Source organism: Bombina bombina, chromosome 10 (genome assembly GCF_027579735.1).
Source record: "Bombina bombina isolate aBomBom1 chromosome 10, aBomBom1.pri, whole genome shotgun sequence".
In the NCBI taxonomy this organism is placed as follows: domain Eukaryota; kingdom Metazoa; phylum Chordata; class Amphibia; order Anura; family Bombinatoridae; genus Bombina; species Bombina bombina.
Window position 1 is genome coordinate 114979047 of NC_069508.1, and position 22794 is coordinate 115001840.

General features: G+C 40.2%; 1 protein-coding gene across 1 annotated transcript in view; it reads right to left on the reverse strand.

Moving 5' to 3' along the window:
• Window positions 1-283: 283 nt before the first annotated feature.
• Window positions 284-22794, reverse strand: part of RPF1 (ribosome production factor 1 homolog) — a 51015-nt gene continuing 28504 nt past the window's right edge. Inside the window, exons 7-9 of the mRNA XM_053693309.1 lie at window positions 11303-11484; window positions 10972-11098; window positions 284-7717 (exon numbers count right to left, since the gene is read on the reverse strand). Coding sequence (XP_053549284.1) covers window positions 7676-7717; window positions 10972-11098; window positions 11303-11484 — 351 coding nt within the window. The 3' untranslated portion in view covers window positions 284-7675. The remainder of the gene's footprint in view (window positions 7718-10971; window positions 11099-11302; window positions 11485-22794) is intronic.

Genomic DNA, 22794 nt, shown 5'->3' on the forward strand with positions numbered 1-22794 from the left:
GAAGTAATTATAACAAGAGTATACTAAATATACATTAACTAAACTACCCATAAGATTTTAGGATTGTGAATGTCCAGCAATAAATCTGTAGCAGTTGTATCTATCAGCAAGTGAGCAACTATTTTGTTCTTATATTAATTTTTCTATTTCAATACACATTTTTGAACAGCTTTAATGTAAATATTTTTGCATGAAAATGGTTCTCAAATTCATTACAGCATGTTCCTAAACAAATTCATTGACTTTTTTTTGTACCCTGGGAAAGACGTAAACAGAATAAAAATGGAGGACCAGGAAAACTTCTTTATTGGTCCAAAGCAGGACATGGAAAGTGATGCTGCTCTTAGAAAACGGTCACAATCTATCCGTTCATAATTATGTATAAGTATGTTAACAGTTGCCAGTGGAACCATTTTTGATGTGATCACAATCAGCCTTTCAAGTTTCAATTATTTATTTTTTCCCTCTCCCTATTTTCATGTAAAATGCAAATTCTTGATAAAACAGAATTTATGCTTACCTGATAAATTACTTTCTCTTACGGTGTATCCAGTCCACGGATTCATCCTTACTTGTGGGATATTCTCATTCCCTACAGGAAGTGGCAAAGAGAGCACACAGCAGAGCTGTCCATATAGCTCCCCCCCCAGTCATCGACCGACGGTTAGGAGAAAAAGGAGCAACCATAGGGTGCAGTGGTGACTAGTTTTAAACAAACATTTTTTTTATCCTGACTTAAATGCCAGGGCGGGCCATGGACTGGATACACCGTAAGAGAAAGTAATTTATCAGGTAAGCATAAATTCTGTTTTCTCTTACAAGGTGTATCCAGTCCACGGATTCATCCTTACTTGTGGGATACCAATACCAAAGCTTTAGGACACGGATGAAGGGAGGGAACAAGTCAGGTCACCTAAACGGAAGGCACCACTGCTTGCAAAACCTTTCTCCCAAAAATAGCCCCCGAAGAAGCAAAAGTATCGAATTTGTAAAATTTGGCAAAAGTATTCAATGAAGACCACGTTGCTGCCTTACAAATCTGTTCCACAGAAGCCTCATTCTTGAAAGCCCATGTAAAAGCCACAGCTCTGGTGGAATGAGCTGTAATTCGTTCAGGAGGCTGCTGTCCAGCAGTCTCATAAGCCAATCGGATGATGCTTTTCAGCCAGAAGGAAAGAGAAGTAGCAGTCGCTTTCTGACCTCTCCTCTTACCAGAATAGACAACAAACAAGGATGATGTTTGTCTGAAATCTTTAGTTGCTTTTAAATAGAGTTTTAAAGCACGAACCACATCAAGATTGTGTAATAGTCGTTCCTTCTTAGAAACTGGATTAGGACACAGAGAAAGAACAATGATTTCCTGGTTAATATTCTTATTAGAAACAACTTTCGGAAGAAAACCAGGTTTGGTACGCAAAACAACCTTATCTGCATGGAACACCAGATAGGGTGAATTACACTGGAAAGCAGACAATTCTGAAACTCTTCGATCAGAAGAAATAGCTACCAAAAACAAAACCTTCCAAGATAATAACTTAATATCTAGAATGTAAAGGTTCAAACGGAACCCCTTGAAGAACTGAAAGAACTAAATTAAGACTCCATGGAGGAGCCACAGGTTTATAGACAGGCTTAATTCTGACTAAAGCCTGTGCAAACGCTTGAATGTCAGGTACTTCTGCCAGACGCTTGTGTAACAGGATAGACAGAGCAGATATCTGTCCCTTTAAGGAACTAGCAGATAAACCTTTCTCCAATCCTTCTTGGAGAAAAGACAATATCCTGGGAATCCTAATCTTACTCCACGAGTAACCCTTGGATTCACACCAACAAAGATATTTCCGCCGTATCTTATGGTAAATCTTCCTGGTGACAGGCTTTCTAGCCTGGATCATAGTATCTATAACCGATTCAGAGAACCCACGCTTAGATAGAATTAAGCTTTCAATCAACAAGCAGTCAGTTGCAGAGAAACTAGATTTGGATGCTTGAATGGACCTTGAATTAGAAGATCCTGCCTCGATGGCAGTGTTCAAGGTGGAACAGATGACATGTCCACTAGGTCTGCATACCAAGTCCTGCGTGGCCACGCAGGCGCTATCAAAATTACCGAAGCCTTCTCCTGTTTGATTTTGGCTACCAGCCGAGGGAGAAGGGGAAACGGTGGAGAGACATAAGCCAGACTGAAGGACCAAGGCGCTACTAGAGCATCTATCAGTGCCGCCTTGGGGTCCCTGGACCTGGATCCGTAAAGAGGAAGTTTGGTGTTCTGACGGGACGCCATCAGATCCAATTCTGGAATGCCCCATAGCTGGGTCAGCTGAGCAAAAACCTCAGGGTGGAGTTCCCACTCCCCCGGGTGAAAAGTCTGGCGACTTAGAAAATCCGCCTCCCAGTTGTCTACTCCTGGGATGTGAATTGCAGATAGGTGGCAGGAGTGATCCTCCGCCCATTTGATGATCTTGGTTACTTCCTTCAACGCTAGGGTGCTCTTTGTTCCTCCCTGATGATTGATGTACGCTACAGTTGTGATGTTGTCCGACTGAATCTGATGAATTTGGTCGCCGCTAGTTGAGGCCATGCTTGGAGCGTGTTGAATATCGCTCTCAGTTCCAAAATGTTTATCGGGAGAAGAGACTCTTCCCGAGACCATAGGCCCTGAGCTTTCAGGGAGCCCCAGACCGTGCCCCAGCCTAACAGACTTGCGTCGGTCGTTACAATGATCCACTCCGGTCTGCGGAAGTACATTCCCTGAGACAGGTGATCCTGAAACAACCACCAGAGAAGAGAATCTCTGGTTTTCTGGTCCAGTTGGATTTGAGGAAACAAATCTGCATAATCCCTATACCACTGTTTGAGCATGCACAGTTGCAGTGGTCTGAGATGAATTCGGGCAAAAGGGACCACGTCCATTGCCCCAACCATTAATCTGATTACCTCCATGCACTGAGCTACAGAAGGCCGAGGAATGGAATGAAGAACTCGGCAAGTAGCTAAAAGCTTTAACTTCCTGACCTCTGTCAGAAATATTTTCATTTCTACCGAGTCTATTAGTGTTCCCAGGAAGGGAACTCTTGTGAGCGGGGACAGAGAACTTTTTTCGACGTTCACCTTCCACCCGTGAGACCTTAGAAAGGCCAGAACAATGTCCGTATGAGCCTTGGCTCTGTGAAAAGACGACGCCAGTATTAAGATGTCGTCTAGGTAAGGTGCTACTGCAATGCCCCGCGGTCTTAGTACCGCTAGGAGGGACCCTAGCACCTTTGTAAAAATTCTGAGAGCAGTGGCCAACCCAAAAGGAAGGGCCACGAACTGGTAATGCTTGTCCAGAAAGGCGAAACTTAGGAACTGATGGTGATCTTTGTGGATAGGAATATGTAGGTACGCATCCTTTAGATCAACAGTAGTCATATTGACCTTCCTGGATCATCGGCAAAATTGTCCGAATGGTTTCCATTTTGAATGATGGAACTCTGAGGAATTTGTTTAGAATTTTTAGATCCAGGATTGGTCTGAAAGTTCCTTCCTTTTTGGGAACCACAAACAGGTTTGAGTAAAAACCCAGTCCTCGTTCTGTAATTGGGACTGGATATATCACTCCCATCTTGAGTAGATCTTCTACGCAGCGTAAGAACACCTTTTTCTTTGTCGTGTCTGTAGACAGACGAGAAATGTGGAACCTTCCCCTTGGAGGAGAGTCCTTGAATTCTAGAAGATATCCCTGAGCAACTCTCTCTAATGCCCAGGGATCGGGAACATCTCTTGCCCAAGCCTGAGCAAAGAGAGAGAGTCTGCCCCCTACCAGATCCGGTCCCGGATAGGGGGCTACCCCTTCATGCTGTCTTAGTAGCAGCTGCAGACTTCTTGGCCTGTTTACCCTTGTTCCAGCCCTGCAAAGGTTTCCAGGTTGCCTTGGGCTGTGAAGAGTTACCCTCTTGCTTTGCGGTCGCAGAGGTTGAAGCAGGACCGCTCCTGAAGTTGCGAAAGAAACGAAAATTAGCCTTGTTTTTAGCCTTAAAAGGCCTATCTTGCGGGAGGGCATGGCCCTTTCACCCAGTGATATCCGAAATAATCTCTTAACTCGGGCCCGAAAAGGGTCTTTCCCTTGAAAGGAATATTCAGTAACTTTGTCTTAGACGACACATCGGCCGACCATGATTTAAGCCAAAGCGATCTGCGCGCCATGATGGCAAAACCAGAATTTTTCGCCGCTAACTTAGCTAATTGAAAAGCGGCATCTGTGATAAAAGAATTAGCCAGCTTTAGCGCCTTAATTCTATCCATAATTTCGTCATATGAGGTCTCCGTCTGGAGCGACTCCTCCAGCGCCTCAAACCAGAAAGCCGCTGCAGTAGTTACAGGAATAATGCAGGCAATAGGCTGGAGAAGAAAACCTTGTTGCACAAATATTTTCTTTAGTAAACCTTCCAATTTTTTATCCATAGGATCTTTGAACGCACAACTGTCTTCAATTGGTATGGTTGTGCGCTTGGCTAGTGTTGAAACTGCCCCCTCTACCTTAGGGACCGTCTGCCATGCGTCCCGCCTGGGATCAATAATGGGGAACATTTTCTTAAAGATAGGGGGGGAACAAAGGGTACACCTGGTCTCTCCCACTCCCTATCCACAATATCCGCCACCCTCTTCGGGATCGGAAACGCATCAGTGTATACAGGGACTTCCAGATATTTGTCCATTTTACACAATTTCTCTGGGACCACCATGGGGTCGCAATCATCCAGCGTAGCTAATACCTCCTTAAGCGGCACGCGGAGGTGTTCCAGCTTAAATTTAAATGCTAAGGAATCTGATTCTGCCCGCTGAGAAACCTTTCCAGTGTCAGAAATTTCTCCCTCGGACAGCACATCCCTCACCGACACTTCAGAGTGTTGTGAGGGTATAACAGATAAATCCTCCAAAGCTTCTGATTGCTCACACTCTGTTCTTAAGACCGAGCTATCGCGCTTTTTAGGAAAAACTGGCAGTTTGGATAAAAATGCAGCAAGGGAATTATCCATGACTGCTGCCAATTGTTGTAATGTAATAAGGGCCAATGCGCTAGAGGTACTAGGCATCGCTTGAGCGGGCGTAACTGGTGTCGACACATGGGGAGAGGAAGGTGGGCTATCCTCATTACCTTCTGTTAAAGAATCATCTTGGGATACATTTATAAGTGAAACATCGTGATCTTTAAAATGCTTAGACAACATTAGCACACTAAAACACAAATGTAAAGGGGGTTCCACCATGGCTACTAAACACATAGAGCAACGTCTATCTGTAGGCTCAGACATGTTAAACAGACTTAGACAGCACTCAAATACAGAAAAATACAATTTTAGAAAAAAACAGTACTGTGCCTTTAAATAATAAAAAGCGCACACTTTTTTACTAAATCTCAAAAAATAACCCAATCTTTATGAAATTTTCACCATATGATCCTAATGCTTTGAAATGATTGCACAGTGAAGTCAAGTCAATTAACCCCTTAATGGCCAAACCGGAGCAAAGTAAAGCTGGCAACCGGTTAGCAAACTACAGCACCATGCCACAGCAATCTGCTGTGGCCCTACCTTCCTTGGGGATTAGTTTTGATCGAAAATAAGCCTCTATGAAGTCCTCAAGTAATCTTTAGACCCTCCACTCTGCAATAACAACTGCGCAATTGAGGCGCGAATTTAGGCCCCCCTCCCTCTCCACTCTGGAGTTGTGGGGCCTTCACAAGCCTAAATAGGTGTCTAAATATATGCCATGTGGAATAAACCCCATAAAACGTTCCAAATGTAATAAAAACTTGTAAAAAGATTAGATTTTTGTTATAAAATAATCGATTGCCCCTTAACAGTGTCCACCAGTGTTTTGAGCCCTTTTAAATAAGCCTTCCTTCTATACTAAGTCTCAGAATATGGCTTACCTTTCCCACATGGGGATTCTTGTCAGTCTTCTAGCATTACTAAGTCTTGACTAGAATAAAATGACTGAAACATACCTTATAGCAGTTAAGCCTGCAAACTGTTCCCCCCAACTGAAGTTTTCTGGTACTCCCCAGTCCTGTGTGGGAACAGCAATTGATTTTAGTTACAACATGCTAAAATCGTTTTCCTCTCAGCAGAAATCTTCATCACTTTCTGCCACAGAGTAAATAGTACAAACCGGCACTATTTTAAAAATAAACTCTCGATTGAAGAAATAAAAACTACAAATCTAACACCACATTCACTTTACCCTCCCGTGGAGATGCTACTTGTTAGAGCGGCAAAGAGAATTACTGGGGGGGGCGGAGCCTGAGGGGGAGCTATATGGACAGCTCTGCTGTGTGCTCTCTTTGCCACTTCCTGTAGGGAATGAGAATATCCCACAAGTAAGGAAGAATCCGTGGACTGGATACACCTTGTAAGAGAAATAAAGACACCTTCAGGGCCATTTCCAGCAGTGAAAAGGACTTGCTCAACCTCAGTTCCCCCCCATTGAGCAAAATACACTAAAATTACCCCACACATATTGGATGTGGTCACCAAACAAAGTCTTCTTGCTCTATTAAAGTTAGAGAGAGAAAACACTTTTACACTAATAAAAATAAATGCGCACTGTACCTATAATATCACTTTTCACATCCCTTATGTGTATTTCTCTAAGGTTTTTGGCACAACAGGTTAAAGGGACCCCATAGTCAAATTTTCATGATTCACAGAGCATGCTTTTTTCTCCAGTTTACTTCTTTTTATACGCATTTCCTAAATCAGAATTTAATTTGCAAGATGCACCGTATATACATTGTGATTAGCGGATACCTGTCACATGATTCAGAAGGGAACTAACTGAAATTTGACAGAAAAAAATAAATAAAATATGTGAAATATAAACTAATGGTATTTTAACAGCACTCATCACCTAGTACCATCACTACACAAATATAATCAATATATAGGCACTTCACCTTGTGATGTAATAACTAAACTCCCCAAAAATGCCATTTTATTTTTCAATTGCATGCAGATAATTTTGTTTGATTTCAGGAGGTGGTGATTTCAAGATTATAGGGTATTAATGGCAGAATACATTTTGGAATTGTGATCACTAGAAAAAAAAAAAACACACTGACAATACAAGTTAAAGTTCAGAAACAAGTAGAAGACTGCGACCAACCCCTAAACTGGTTCCCTTGCCTTGCCCAGGATCTAAAATACATTGTCATTTCTGAAATCCGTTATTTGTTTAAACATAGCAAGGAGCAGGTTGTTATTGACTATACCTCTAAATAGTACTCCTAAATGTGCCTATCATTTTAATAGCTTTCAATTACTTCATTAAAAAAGAAAAAAATGTAATGAGCATTGTCTTAATAAATTCATTTGATTTAATTGTCCATGTTTTTTCTGAAGTTGTATTTGAAATATAAAATCATTGTGACTAGAGGTATCAACCACACTTGGTGACAGAACCAGTATCAAAGACAATAGTCACACTAAATATTCCAAAAACATAATATTTTAAATTTAGGCACCGCACATCCTCCTCTTGACATGACAGAGTAGAAATTCATAAGAATCCACCAACATATTGCAAGAGTCCACAATTTGACCACTGTAATTCCAGGTGTAAGATGGCAACGTTATAAGACTGCCGAATTTGAATTCAGCATATTGTACATTTAAAAAAGTTGAGATATCCAGGTTTACAAGTGGAATTTCCTTCTGCTTGTGTCCATTTCATGTCGCTGTAAGAGAATAAGAGGTTTAAGGAAGATGATATATTTAGATCTTACAATACAAAAAAATATATATGTTAAATTAAGGAAAGCAAATTAAACATGAGTTTAAATGCAAAATAGTATTAAAGGGACAAGATACCCAAATGTTGAAATACTTGAAAGTGATGCAGCATAGCTATAAAAAAAAAACTGACTAGAAAATATCAACTGAAAATCTCTATGAAAAAAAAGATATTCTACCTCAAAATGTCCTAAGAATTCAAATCCTCTTGTAAAGGACTTTAAGCAGCCAATCAGTATGACTGTCTTGGAACTTGCAAGGGAGAGTGCCTCATGCACACTCATGTCATTTCCCTATTCAGTTTAAGGAAGACTACTATGAAATCTCATAAGATCACAGTAAAACCGTTCATGACCTCAGAGCACTGCTGATTGGCTGCTGTTAATGTTTTTTGTTTTGTTTTTACCTGCGGCTGGACAGCAGCTGAAAAATAACTTAACACAGCACTTACTTTGGTGAGCAGAGGAAATTGTGAAGTAAAATATCTTCCCTTTTTTACATAGAGATGTTCAGGTGATATTTTCCTGTAAGCTTTTTACAGTTATGCTGCATCACTTTTAAGTCATTTAGCATATGAGTATTATGTCCCTCTAATTCTAATCTATTTGTACTCCTTGGTCAAGCCCCTAAAAAAGGTACCCAAAAAATAACAGACTAACCACCCATAAGCTATTTAAATACTTCCCCATCTCATATACAAAATTGTGCTCACCACTGATTACTTTTAACTTCTGATGAAATACGGCCCAGTTATTAACTTGTGGAAGATTTTATAATAAATTTAAAAAGTTTTATACAAATGAATGATACATTATTTAGGTTAAAGTCTAAAGCTCACATTGCTCAACAGCAAAATGGACTATACAAATATCTACAAGGCTCTGTAAATCTGTATTTTTTTTTTTTACTAATTATAGAAAATAATGTTTCTGCCTTTTAATATTAACCCTATCATGTGGTTGCCACTTTGAGACATGTGTGCTATTCATGATAAGCTACCCTACTCTAGGCAGAATAAGGACATATGGTTTACACCCCTAGCAAAACTTCTGAGATTGTTACTCCAACTCTTTACCCCTAGTTGGCCTCCTCAGGAAAGATCAGAATTTTGTTTTGTTTTTCTTTTACCTAGGATAACTTTGTTCCAACATGATGGTGTTTATAAATTATAAATTAAAACTTTACGCTTGTATTGTGCAATAACTCATCTGATACACTGTAGATTTCTCTGTTAGGCACTGCATGTATGGGTACCACTGAAGAACAACAACATTAGACTAGCATCAGAATATAAATAATATATTTAAAAAGGATCCTGTTTTACAGCAAAAGCCTAGACATATCAAGGCCACTCTTGGCTTAATTATTACCATTAATATTGTAATTAGTTATTAATATGTCAAAGTATCAACCTCTCTAGAAGTTGAACATTTTATCTGCAAGCTTCTGGGTTAGTAGAAGTGGTAGAAAAAAAAAAAAAAGCATAATATTGCAAAACAAAGTTAATCACACAACAGTAACAGGAAGTATAACTGTTTAATTATCACAAATATTTAGTTGGATTGACAGTTTTAAAAGGGACAGTAAAGTCAAAATTAGAGCATACAACTTTCCAATTTACTTATACAGGTAGAAAACCCTTTAGCCAATCTTCTTTTGGGACCAGAAAAGGTTTGGATTTCGGAATAAATTTGGATTCTAGAATATTTGTATATTTAAAATGTGACAATTTGGAGAGGGAATAGAACCAAGTATAATCTCTTATGTCATTTGGGCAATATTTACATGTGATAAAACAGCTTAACCCCTTCATGCCGGGAAGTATTAACATCGGAACAAAATTCAGATGTAATACACAATGTAAAAATGAAATCATGCGATCGTCAATGTTTTCACGCGATTTCAAGGCAGGGATAGGATCACGGGGATATATGCAAAAAGATCATGGGGGACTGCCTACGCTTCTAGCTTGCGTGAAAGAGGGAGGGTGCAGGACACTCATAAGATAGGATGTTCCATGCTGTCCTAAGGCATTTAGGCCCGGCCCTGTTAGGACAGCATGGAACGTCCTAACTGCGTGAAGAGGTTAAAGGTAGTTAAAAAGGTACTACCTACTACTTAAAGGTAATTTTATATCATTTTTAATACTTTGTATTTTGAAAATAGTAGTTAATTTAGTGTCTTAAAATTACATTATCTGAATCATGCAAGTTTAATTTTGACTTTCCTATCCCTTTAATTAAAAAGTTTGGATTTGGGGATATAAACCTGTATTATCAAATGTTCTTTTGGTATCCTTTGTTGAAGGGTAAACCTAGGTAGGCTGATAGTAGCTTTGGAGAGTGCAGGTCTTTAGTATTTTACGGCAGCAATGTTTGCAACTATATATATATATATATATATATATATATATATAAAACATAAACATTGTTGTAAACATTGCTGTCAGATGACTAAATAGACTAAATAGACAAGTGAACACTCCTGAGCTCACCTAGGATTGCTATTTAACAAAGAACAGAGAACTATTTAATGCTCTATCCAAACCATTTAAGTTTAATTTTTACTGACCTGTCCCTTTAAAGCAAATTGAAACAGAAATGTTTACAGGTCCTGGCAGTTCTATTGAGATTGGGCACAACTTTACCAGCAATTCTGGAACATTTTAAAATAAAATTGTATCTCCTTTAAAGTGCTCACAAGGATCTATTTTACCTGCTGAGGTGTATTAAGTAGCTTACAAATAGCTAATTTACCTTTATTTTTTCATTAGAAATTGCTGCTTTTCCTTTTAAAACCCAAACCTATACTGAACATGTCAATACTGCAGCAAAAGCTACATAGAACAGCAATGTAAACAAAACGCTTTAAGAAGAAATCAGCCTCCCAGTGGGGTTGGGAGAGCACTGCCCTAATAAAAGATGTTTGTGTTCATAATCAGCTTTAAATACAATTAATTGTTATCTGCTGCTTGTCTGAGTACACTGTCCCTTTAACCTGTTTAACTAGAGCTTTTTTTTTTTTTTTTTTTTTTAAAAAAGGATTATAAACATTTTGTTAATTAAAGATCTCTAACTGTATCCCTATAATGGAGTATAGATAAATTGAACACCTTTACTGGGTATTTTGAATGATTAAGTTAAAAAATCCTGAAGGAGGAATGTGCTATTTGTTGATATGGCAGATTTGCATACTGTACCTTGTGAATCCATTCATACTCTCCAAACTTCGAGTCAAACGTTCCTTTTTGAAGGGACCTTAGTTTCAATGTGAAGCGCGGTCCAAGTTCTTGTATACCTACTTTCTTTTCACTTTTGAAAATGTACCTGAAAAAGATTTCATAAAATGTCAGTACTTAAAGGGTTGTGGCCATACACGTACATACAAATAAATTAAAACATTTCCTTTTACAACCAGTATTTGGGCACGACCATTTAACAATAAGTTACCCATGTTTAGCAGAAGGAAAAAAAATAGATTTGTACTGGAACAAGCTCTAGGTCATTTGGTTGTGAAAGAAATTCAAATACCTGTGATATCTAAAAAAGATGTAGTCTCGTTGATTGTGGAAAGTTGCCACTTGTCTTCCTACAAACTGTGGATCATGTGGATAGAGAGAGGCAAACATTCGACCGACGGAATGTCCCAACCGTGTTGTGAAGTTATTTAAAATGACTTCAGGTTTGTGCTCACTTGGCTGTTTTCCTTTTCTCTGTAAATAACAAGTTAGGGGAAAATAATTTTGTCAGCATTTAGTAGGTTTCAACAAGGGGATAAAAAAAAGTGTTAAAATGTCTATTTAGGTAAAAAAAAATAATAAAAGTTACTTTATTAAATCAGATGTTCTGTGTACCAATCATTGCACTTGCAGGGGTACTTTAAAATTCAGTTCCTCATTCTCTTGCTATCTATATTTAACATGAAAATAAACGTTTATGCTAAAAAAAACAACAACACTGTTTATATGCTATTTGGCCTTGCCACTCTCCACCAACAGAGCTGGGAGTGTTCTATACATAATATATATTTTCATTTAAATATCCATAAAAAATATATATATATATATATATATATATATATATATATATATATATATATATATATATATATATATATATATATATATATATATATATATATATATATATATATATTCTATACGACGAGTCCACAGATTCATACTTTGCTTGTGGGATATTATCCTCCTGCTAAATGGAAGTGGCAAAGAGCACCACAGCAGAACTGTCTATATAGCTCCTCCCTTAGCTCCACCCTCCCCAGTCATTCTCTTTGCCTACTCTAAGTACTAGGAAGGGTAAAGTGAAAGAGGTGATAAAAAACATAATTTATGTAAGAACTTACCTGATAAATTCATTTCTTTCATATTAGCAAGAGTCCATGAGCTAGTGACGTATGGGATATACATTCCTACCAGGAGGGGCAAAGTTTCCCAAACCTCAAAATGCCTATAAATACACCCCTCACCACACCCACAATTCAGTTTAACGAATAGCCAAGAAGTGGGGTGATAAAAAAGTGCGAAAGCATATAAAATAAGGAATTGGAATAATTGTGCTTTATACAAAATCATAACCACCACAAAAAAAGGGCGGGCCTCATGGACTCTTGCTAATATGAAAGAAATGAATTTATCAGGTAAGTTCTTACGTAAATTATGTTTTCTTTCATGTAATTAGCAAGAGTCCATGAGCTAGTGACGTATGGGATAATGACTACCCAAGATGTGGATCTTTCCACACAAGAGTCACTAGAGAGGGAGGGATAAAATAAAGACAGCCAATTCCTGCTGAAAATAATCCACACCCAAAATAAAGTTTAACGAAAAACATAAGCAGAAGATTCAAACTGAAACCGCTGCCTGAAGTACTTTTCTACCAAAAACTGCTTCAGAAGAAGAAAATACATCAAAATGGTAGAATTTAGTAAAAGTATGCAAAGAGGACCAAGTTGCTGCTTTGCAGATCTGGTCAACCGAAGCTTCATTCCTAAACGCCCAGGAAGTAGAAACTGACCTAGTAGAATGAGCTGTAATTCTCTGAGGCGGAGTTTTACCCGACTCAACATAGGCAAGATGAATTAAAGATTTCAACCAAGATGCCAAAGAAATGGCAGAAGCTTTCTGGCCTTTTCTAGAACCGGAAAAGATAACAAATAGACTAGAAGTCTTACGAAAAGATTTTGTAGCTTCAACATAATATTTCAAAGCTCTAACAACATCCAAAGAATGCAACGATTTCTCCTTAGAATTCTTAGGATTAGGACATAATGAAGGAACCACAATTTCTCTACTAATGTTGTTGGAATTCACAACTTTAGGTAAAAATTCAAAAGAAGTTCGCAACACCGCCTTATCCTGATGAAAAATCCGAAAAGGAGACTCACAAGAAAGAGCAGATAATTCAGAAACTCTTCTGGCAGAAGAGATGGCCAAAAGGAACAAAACTTTCCAAGAAAGTAATTTAATGTCCAATGAATGCATAGGTTCAAACGGAGGAGCTTGAAGAGCTCCCAGAACCAAATTCAAACTCCAAGGAAGAGAAATTGACTTAATGACAGGTTTTATACGAACCAAAGCTTGTACAAAACAATGAATATCAGGAAGAATAGCAATCTTTCTGTGAAAAAGAACAGAAAGAGCAGAGATTTGTCCTTTCAAAGAACTTGCGGACAAACCCTTATCTAAACCATCCTGAAGAAACTGTAAAATTCTCTGTATTCTAAAAGAATGCCAGGAAAAATGATGAGAAAGACACCAAGAAATATAAGTCTTCCAGACTCTATAATATATCTCTCGAGATACAGATTTACGAGCCTGTAACATAGTATTAATCACAGAGTCAGAGAAACCTCTTTGACCAAGAATCAAGCGTTCAATCTCCATACCTTTAAATTTAAGGATTTCAGATCCTGATGGAAAAAAGGACCTTGTGACAGAAGGTCTGGTCTTAACGGAAGAGTCCACGGTTGGCAAGAGGCCATCCGGACAAGATCCGCATACCAAAACCTGTGAGGCCATGCCGGAGCTACCAGCAGAACAAACGAGCATTCCTTCAGAATCTTGGAGATTACTCTTGGAAGAAGAACTAGAGGCGGAAAGATATAGGCAGGATGATACTTCCAAGGAAGTGATAATGCATCCACTGCCTCCGCCTGAGGATCCCGGGATCTGGACAGATACCTGGGAAGTTTCTTGTTTAGATGGGACGCCATCAGATCTATTTCTGGAAATTCCCACATTTGAACAATCTGAAGAAATACCTCTGGGTGAAGAGACCATTCGCCCGGATGCAACGTTTGGCGACTGAGATAATCCGCTTCCCAATTGTCTACACCTGGGATATGAACCGCAGAGATTAGACAGGAGCTGGATTCCGCCCAAACCAAAATTCGAGATACTTCTTTCATAGCCAGAGGACTGTGAGTCCCTCCTTGATGATTGATGTATGCCACAGTTGTGACATTGTCTGTCTGAAAACAAATGAACGATTCTCTCTTCAGAAGAGGCCAAAACTGAAGAGCTCTGAAAATTGCACGGAGTTCCAAAATATTGATCGGTAATCTCACCTCCTGAGATTCCCAAACTCCTTGTGCCGTCAGAGATCCCCACACAGCTCCCCAACCTGTGAGACTTGCATCTGTTGAAATTACAGTCCAGGTCGGAAGCACAAAAGAAGCCCCCTGAATTAAACGATGGTGATCTGTCCACCATGTTAGAGAGTGTCGAACAATCGGTTTTAAAGATATTAATTGAGATATCTTCGTGTAATCCTTGCACCATTGCTTCAGCATACAGAGCTGAAGAGGTCGCATGTGAAAACAAGCAAAGGGGATCGCGTCCGATGCAGCAGTCATAAGACCTAGAATTTCCATGCATAAGGCTACCGAAGGGAATGATTGTGACTGAAGGTTTCGACAAGCTGCAATCAACTTTAGACGTCTCTTGTCTGTTAAAGACAGAGTCATGGACACTGAATCCATCTGGAAACCCAGAAAGGTTACCCTTGTCTGAGGAATCAAAGAACTTTTTGGTAAATTGATCCTCCAACCATGATCTTGAAGAAACAACACAAGTCGATTCGTATGAGATTCTGCTAAATGTAAAGACTGAGCAAGTACCAAGATATCGTCCAAATAAGGAAATACCACAATACCCTGTTCTCTGATTACAGACAGCAGGGCACCGAGAACCTTTGTAAAAATTCTTGGAGCTGTAGCTAGGCCAAACGGCAGAGCCACAAATTGGTAATGCTTGTCCAGAAACGAGAATCTCAGGAACTGATAATGATCTGGATGAATCGGAATATGCAGATATGCATCCTGTAAATCTATTGTGGACATATAATTCCCTTGCTGAACAAAAGGTAAGATAGTCCTTACAGTTACCATCTTGAACGTTGGTATCCTTACATAACGATTCAATATTTTTAGATCCAGAACTGGTCTGAAAGAATTCTCCTTCTTTGGTACAATGAAGAGATTTGAATAAAACCCCATCCCCTGTTCCGGAACTGGAACTGGCATAATTACTCCAGTCAACTCTAGATCTGAAACACATTTCAGAAATGCTTGAGCTTTTACTGGATTTACTGGGACACGGGAAAGAAAAAATCTCTTTGCAGGAGGTCTCAACTTGAAACCAATTCTGTACCCTTCTGAAACAATGCTCTGAATCCAAAGATTGTGAACAGAATTGATCCAAATTTCCTTGAAAAAACGTAACCTGCCCCCTACCAGCTGAGCTGGAATGAGGGCCGCACCTTCATGTGGACTTAGAAGCAGGCTTTGCCTTTCTAGCTGGCTTGGATTTATTCCAGACTGGAGATGGTCTCCAAACTGAAACTGCTCCTGAGGATGAAGGATCAGGCTTTTGTTCTTTGTTGAAACGAAAGGAACGAAAACGATTATTAGCCCTGTTTTTACCTTTAGATTTTTTATCCTGTGGTAAAAAAGTTCCTTTCCCACCAGTAACAGTTGAAATAATGGAATCCAACTGAGAACCAAATAATTTGTTACCCTGGAAAGAAATGGAAAGTAAAGTTGATTTAGAAGCCATATCAGCATTCCAAGTTTTAAGCCATAAAGCTCTTCTAGCTAAAATAGCTAGAGACATAAACCTGACATCAACTCTGATAATATCAAAAATGGCATCACAGATAAAATTATTAGCATGCTGAAGAAGAATAATAATATCATGAGAATCACGATGTGTTACTTGTTGCGCTAAAGTTTCCAACCAAAAAGTTGAAGCTGCAGCAACATCAGCCAAAGATATAGCAGGTCTAAGAAGATTACCTGAACACAGATAAGCTTTTCTTAGAAAGGATTCAATTTTCCTATCTAGAGGATCCTTAAACGAAGTACCATCTGACGTAGGAATAGTAGTACGTTTAGCAAGGGTAGAAATAGCCCCATCAACTTTAGGGATCTTGTCCCAAAATTCTAATCTGTCAGACGGCACAGGATATAATTGCTTAAAACGTTTAGAAGGAGTAAATGAATTACCCAAATTATCCCATTCTTTGGAAATTACTGCAGAAATAGCATTAGGAACAGGAAAAACTTCTGGAATAACCACAGGAGCTTTAAATACCTTATCTAAACGTTTAGAATTAGTATCAAGAGGACCAGAATCCTCTATTTCTAAAGCAATTAGTACTTCTTTAAGTAAAGAACGAATAAATTCCATTTTAAATAAATATGAAGATTTATCAGCATCAACCTCTGAGACAGAATCCTCTGAACCAGAGGAATCATCAGAATCAGAATGATGATGTTCATTTAAAAATTCATCTGTAGGGAGAGAAGTTTTAAAAGATTTTTTATGTTTACTAGAAGGAGAAATAACAGACATAGCCTTCTTTATGGATTCAGAAACAAAATCTCTTATATTATCAGGAACATTCTGCACCTTAGATGTTGAAGGAACTGCAACAGGCAATGGTACTTTACTAAAGGAAATATTATCTGCTTTAACAAGTTTGTCATGACAATCAATACAAACAACAGCTGGAGGAATAGCTACCAAAAGTTTACAGCAGATACACTTAGCTTTGGTAGATTCAGCACTTGACAGCGATTTTCCTGTAGTATCTTCTGACTCAGATGCAACGTGAGACATCTTGCAATATGTAAGAGAAAAAACAACATATATATAAAGCAAAATTGATCAAATTCCTTAAATGACAGTTTCAGGAATGGGAAAAAAATGCCAAAGAACAAGCTTCTAGCAACCAGAAGCAATAAAAAATGAGACTTAAATAATGTGGAGACAAAAGTGACGCCCATATTTTTTCGCGCCAAATAAGACGCCCACATTATTTGGCGCCTAAATGCTTTCTGGCGCCAAAAATGACGCCACGTCCGGAACGCCAACATTTTTGGCGCAAATAAACGTCAAAAAATGACGCAACTTCCGGCGACACGTATGACGCCGGAAACGGAAATAGAATTTTTGCGCCAAAAAAGTCCGCGCCAAGAATGACGCAATAAAATGAAGCATTTTCAGCCCCCGCGAGCCTAACAGCCCACAGGGAAAAAGTCAAATTTTAAGGTAAGAAAAATGTTAAATTAAAATGCATTATCCCAAATATGAAACTGACTGTCTGAAAATAAGGAAAGTTGAACATTCTGAGTCAAGGCAAATAAATGTTTGAATACATATATTTAGAACTTTATAAACAAAGTGCCCAACCATAGCTAGGAGTGTCACAGAAAATAAGACTTACTTACCCCAGGACACTCATCTACATATAGCAGATAGCCAAACCAGTACTGAAACGAGAATCAGCAGAGGTAATGGTATATATAAGAGTATATCGTCGATCTAAAAAGGGAGGTAAGAGATGAATCTCTACGACCGATAACAGAGAACCTATGAAATAGACCCCGTAGAAGGAGATCACTGCATTCAAATAGGCAATACTCTCCTCACATCCCTCTGACATTCACTGCACGCTGAGAGGAAAACCGGGCTCCAACTTGCTGCGGAGCGCATATCAACGTAGAATCTAGCACAAACTTACTTCACCACCTCCATCGGAGGCAAAGTTTGTAAAACTGAATTGTGGGTGTGGTGAGGGGTGTATTTATAGGCATTTTGAGGTTTGGGAAACTTTGCCCCTCCTGGTAGGAATGTATATCCCATACGTCACTAGCTCATGGACTCTTGCTAATTACATGAAAGAAACAAAATTTATGCTTACCTGATAAATTTATTTCTCTTGTGGTGTATCCAGTCCACTGATTCATCCATTACTTGTGGGATATTCTCCTTCCCAAAAGGAAGCTGCAAGAGGATCACCCACAGCAGAGCTGTCTATATAGCTCCTCCCCTAACTGCCACCTCCCAGTCATTCGACCGAAGACAAGCAAGAGAAAGGAGAAACTATAGGGTGCAGTGGTGACTGTAGTTTAAAAGATAAAAAACACCTACCTTAAAATGACAGGGCGGGCCGTGGACTGGATACACCACAAGAGAAATAAATTTATCAGGTAAGCATAAATTTTGGTTTCTCTTGTAAGGTGTATCCAGTCCACGGATTCATCCATTACTTGTGGGACACCAATACCAAAGCTATAGGACACGGATGAAGGGAGGGACAAGGCAGGCGCTTAAACGGAAGGCACCACTGCCTGTAAGACCTTTCTCCCAAAAATAGCCTCCGAAGAAGCAAAAGTATCACATTTGTAGAATTTAGAAAAAGTATGAAGCGAAGACCAAGTCGCCGCCTTACAAATCTGTTCCACAGAAGCCTCATTTTTAAAAACCCATGTGGAAGCCACCGCTCTAGTGGAATGAGCTGTAATTCTTTCAGGAGGCTGCTGGCCAGCAGTCTCATAAGCTAAGCGGATTATACTTCTTAACCAAAAAGAAAGAGAAGTTGCTGAAGCCTTTTGGCCTCTCCTCTGTCCAGAGTAGACAACAAACAATGCAGATGTTTGACGAAAATCTTTAGTAGCTTGTAAATAAAACTTTAAAGCACGAACCACGTCAAGATTGTGTAACAGACGTTCCTTCTTTGAAGAAGGATTAGGACACATTGACGGAACAACAATCTCCTGATTGATATTCTTATTAGATACCACCTTAGGAAGAAACCCAGGTTTGGTACGCAAAACTACCTTATCTGCATGGAAGATCAGATAAGGGGAATCACACTGCAAGGCAGATAACTCTGAAACTCTTCGAGCCGAAGAGATAGCTACCAAAAACAAAACTTTCCAAGATAAAAGCTTGATATCTATGGAATGCAGAGGTTCAAACGGAACCCCTTGAAGAACTTTAAGAACTAAATTCAAACTCCATGGCGGAGCAACAGGTTTAAACACAGGCTTGATTCTAACTAAAGCCTGACAAAACGCCTGAACATCCGCCAGACGCTTGTGCAAAAGAATAGACAGAGCAGAAATCTGTCCCTTTAAGGAACTAGCTGACAATCCCTTCTCCAATCCTACTTGGAGAAAAGACAATATCCTGGGAATCCTGACTTTACTCCATGAGTAACCCTTGGATTCACACCAATGAAGATATTTACACCATATCTTATGATAGATTTTCCTGGTGACAGGCTTTCGAGCCTGAATTAAGGTATCAATGACCCACTCGGAAAAACCACGCTTTGATAAAATCAAGCGTTCAATCTCCAAGCAGTCAGACGCAGAGAAATTAGATTTGGATGCTTGAAGGGACTTGAAGTAGAAGGTCCTGCCTCAGCGGCAGAGTCCATGGTGGAAAGGATGACATGTCCACCAGATCTGCATACCAAATCCTGCGTGGCCACGCAGGAGCTATCAAAATCACCGAAGCTCTCTCCTGCTTGATCTTGGCAATCAGCCGAGGGAGCAGAGGAAACGGTGGAAACACATAAGCCAGGCTGAAGGACCAGGGCGCTGCTAGAGCATCTATCAGCGCTGCCTGGAGATCCCTTGACCTGGACCCGTAACAAGGAAGTTTGGCGTTCTGACGAGACGCCATGAGATCCAGTTCTGGTTTGCCCCATAGTTGAATCAGCTGGGCAAATACCTCCGGATGGAGCTCCCACTCCCCCGGATGAAAAGTCTGCCGACTTAGAAAATCCGCCTCCCAGTTCTCTACTCCTGGGATATGGATAGCTGAGAGATGGCAAGAGTGAACCTCTGCCCATAGAATTATCTTTGAAACCTCCAACATTGCCAGGGGGCTCCTTGTTCCCCCCTGATGGTTGATATAGGCTACAGTCGTGATGTTGTCCGACTGAAATCTGATTAACCTGACCACAGGTAGCTGAGGCCAAGCCTGAAGAGCATTGAATATCGCTCTTAGTTCCAGAATGTTTATCGGGAGGAGTGCCTCCTCCTGAGTCCACAAGCCCTGAGCCTTCAGGGAGTTCCAGACTGCACCCCAGCCCAGAAGGCTGGCATCTGTCGTTACTATAGTCCAATCTGGCCTGCGGAAGCTCATCCCCTTGGACAGATGGACCCGAGATAGCCACCAGAGAAGAGAATCCCTGGTTTCTTGATCCAGATTTAGAAGAGGGGACAAATGTGTGTAATCCCCATTCCACTGACTGAGCATGCAAAGTTGCAGCGGTCTGAGATGTAGGCGGGCAAACGGTACTATGTCCATTGCCGCTACCATTAAACCAATTACTTCCATACACTGAGCCACTGAAGGACGAGAAGTGGAATAAAGAACAAGGCAAGAGTCTAGAAGTTTTGACAATCTGGCCTTCGTTAGGTAAATCTTCATTTCTACCGAATCTATCAGAGTCCCTAGGAATGAAACTCTTGTTAGAGGTGATAGAGAACTCTTTTCTTCGTTCACCTTCCACCCATGGGACCTCAGAAATGCCAGAACAATGTCCATGTGGGACCTGGTAATTTGAAAAGTCGACGCCTGTATCAGAATGTCGTCTAAGTAAGGGGCTACTGCTATACCCCGCGGCCTTAGGACCGCTAGAAGGGACCCTAGAACCTTTGTAAAGATTCTTGGTGCCGTGGCCAACTCGAAGGGAAGAGCCACAAACTGGTAGTGCCTGTCTAGAAAGGCAAACCTGAGAAAACGATGATGATCTTTGTGTATCGGGATGTGAAGATAAGCATCCTTTAAGTCTACAGTAGTCATATATTGACCCTCCTGGATCATAGGAAGGATGGTTCGAATAGTCTCCATCTTGAAGGATGGGACTGAGAAATTTGTTTAAGATCTTGAGATCTAAGATTGGTCTGAATGTTCCCTCTTTTTTGGGAACTACAAACAGATTTGAATAGAAGCCCTGTCCCTGTTCCTCCTGCGGAACTGGGTGGATCACTCCCATAACTAGGAGGTCTTGAACACAATGTAAGAATGCCTCTCTCTTTATCTGGTTTGCAGATAAAAGTTAGAGATGAAATCTCCCTCTTGGGGGAGAGGTTTTGAATTCCAGAAGATAACCCTTGGACACAATTTCCAATGCCCAGGGATCCTGGACATCTCTTGCCCAAGCCTGGGCGAAGAGAGAGAGAGTCTGCCCCCTACTAGATCCGTTTCCGGATTGGGGGCTGCTCCTTCATGCTGTCTTAGAGGCAGCAGCAGGCTTTTTGGCCTGTTTCCCCTTGTTCCAAGCCTGGTTAGGTCTCAAGACCGGCTTAGACTGGGCAAAAGTTCCCTCTTGTTTTGTGTTAGAGGAAGTTGAAGCTGCGCCACTCTTGAAGTTTCGAAAGTGCCGAAAACTAGACTGTTTGGTCCTTAATTTGTTGGACCTATCTTGAGGAAGGGCGTGACCTTTCCTCCAGTGATGTCAGAAATGATCTCCTTCAGTCCAGGCCCGAATAGGGTCTTCCTTTGAAGGGAATGTTGAGAAGTTTAGACTTTGAAGTCACGTCAGCTGACCAGGATTTAAGCCATAGCGCCCTACGCGCCTGAATTTTTAGCCGTTAGTTTGGTTAAATGAACAACGGCGTCAGAAACAAATGAATTGGCTAGCTTAAGAGCCTTAAGCTTGTCAATAATATCTTCCAACGGGGTTTCAACCTGTAGAGCCTCCTCTAGAGACTCAAACCAGAAAGCCGCAGCTGCAGTGACTGGGGCAATGCATGCAAGAGGCTGGAGAATAAAACCTTGTTGAATAAAAATTTTCTTAAGGTAACCCTCTAATGTTTTATCCATTGGATCTAGAAAAGCACAACTGTCCTCGACAGGGATAGTGGTACGCTTAGCTAGAGTAGAAACTGCTCCCTCCACCTTAGGGACCGTCTGCCATAAGTCCCGTGTAGCGGCGTCTATGGGAAACATCTTTTTAAAAACAGGAGGGGGAGAGAACGGTACACCTGGTCTATCCCATTCCTTAGTAATAATTTCAGAAAACCTTTTAGGGATTGGAAAAACATCAGTGTAAGTAGGTACTGCATAGTATTTATCCAATCTACATAATTTCTCTGGGACTACAATAGTGTCACAGTTATCCAGAGTTGCTAAGACCTCCCTGAGCAATACGCGGAGGCGCTCAAGCTTAAATTTAAATGTAGACATATCAGAATCAGGTTGAAGTATCTTCCCTGAATCAGAAAAATTACCCACAGATTGAAGCTCCCCTGCTTCAGCACATTGTGAGGGTGTATCAGACATAGCCACTAAAGCGTCAGAGAGCTCTGTATTTATTTTAGTTCCAGAGCTGTCTCGCTTTCCTTGCAATCCTGGCAGTTTAGATAATACCTCTGTAAGGGTATGATTCATAACTGCCGCCATGTCTTGCAAGGTATACGCAATGGGCGCGGTAGATGTACTTGGCGTCCCCTGAGCGGGAGTTATAGGTTCTGACACGTGGGGAGAGTTAGACGGCATAACTTCCTCCTTGTCAATTTCTTCTGGTGATACATTTTTTAAAGCCAGAATATGGTCTTTGTAATCTATAGTAAAATCAGTGCATTTGGTACACATTCTAAGAGGGGGTTCCACAATGGCTTCTAAACATAATGAACAATGAGTTTCCTCTATGTCAGACATGTTTAAACAGACTAGTAATGAGACCAGCAAGTTTGGAAA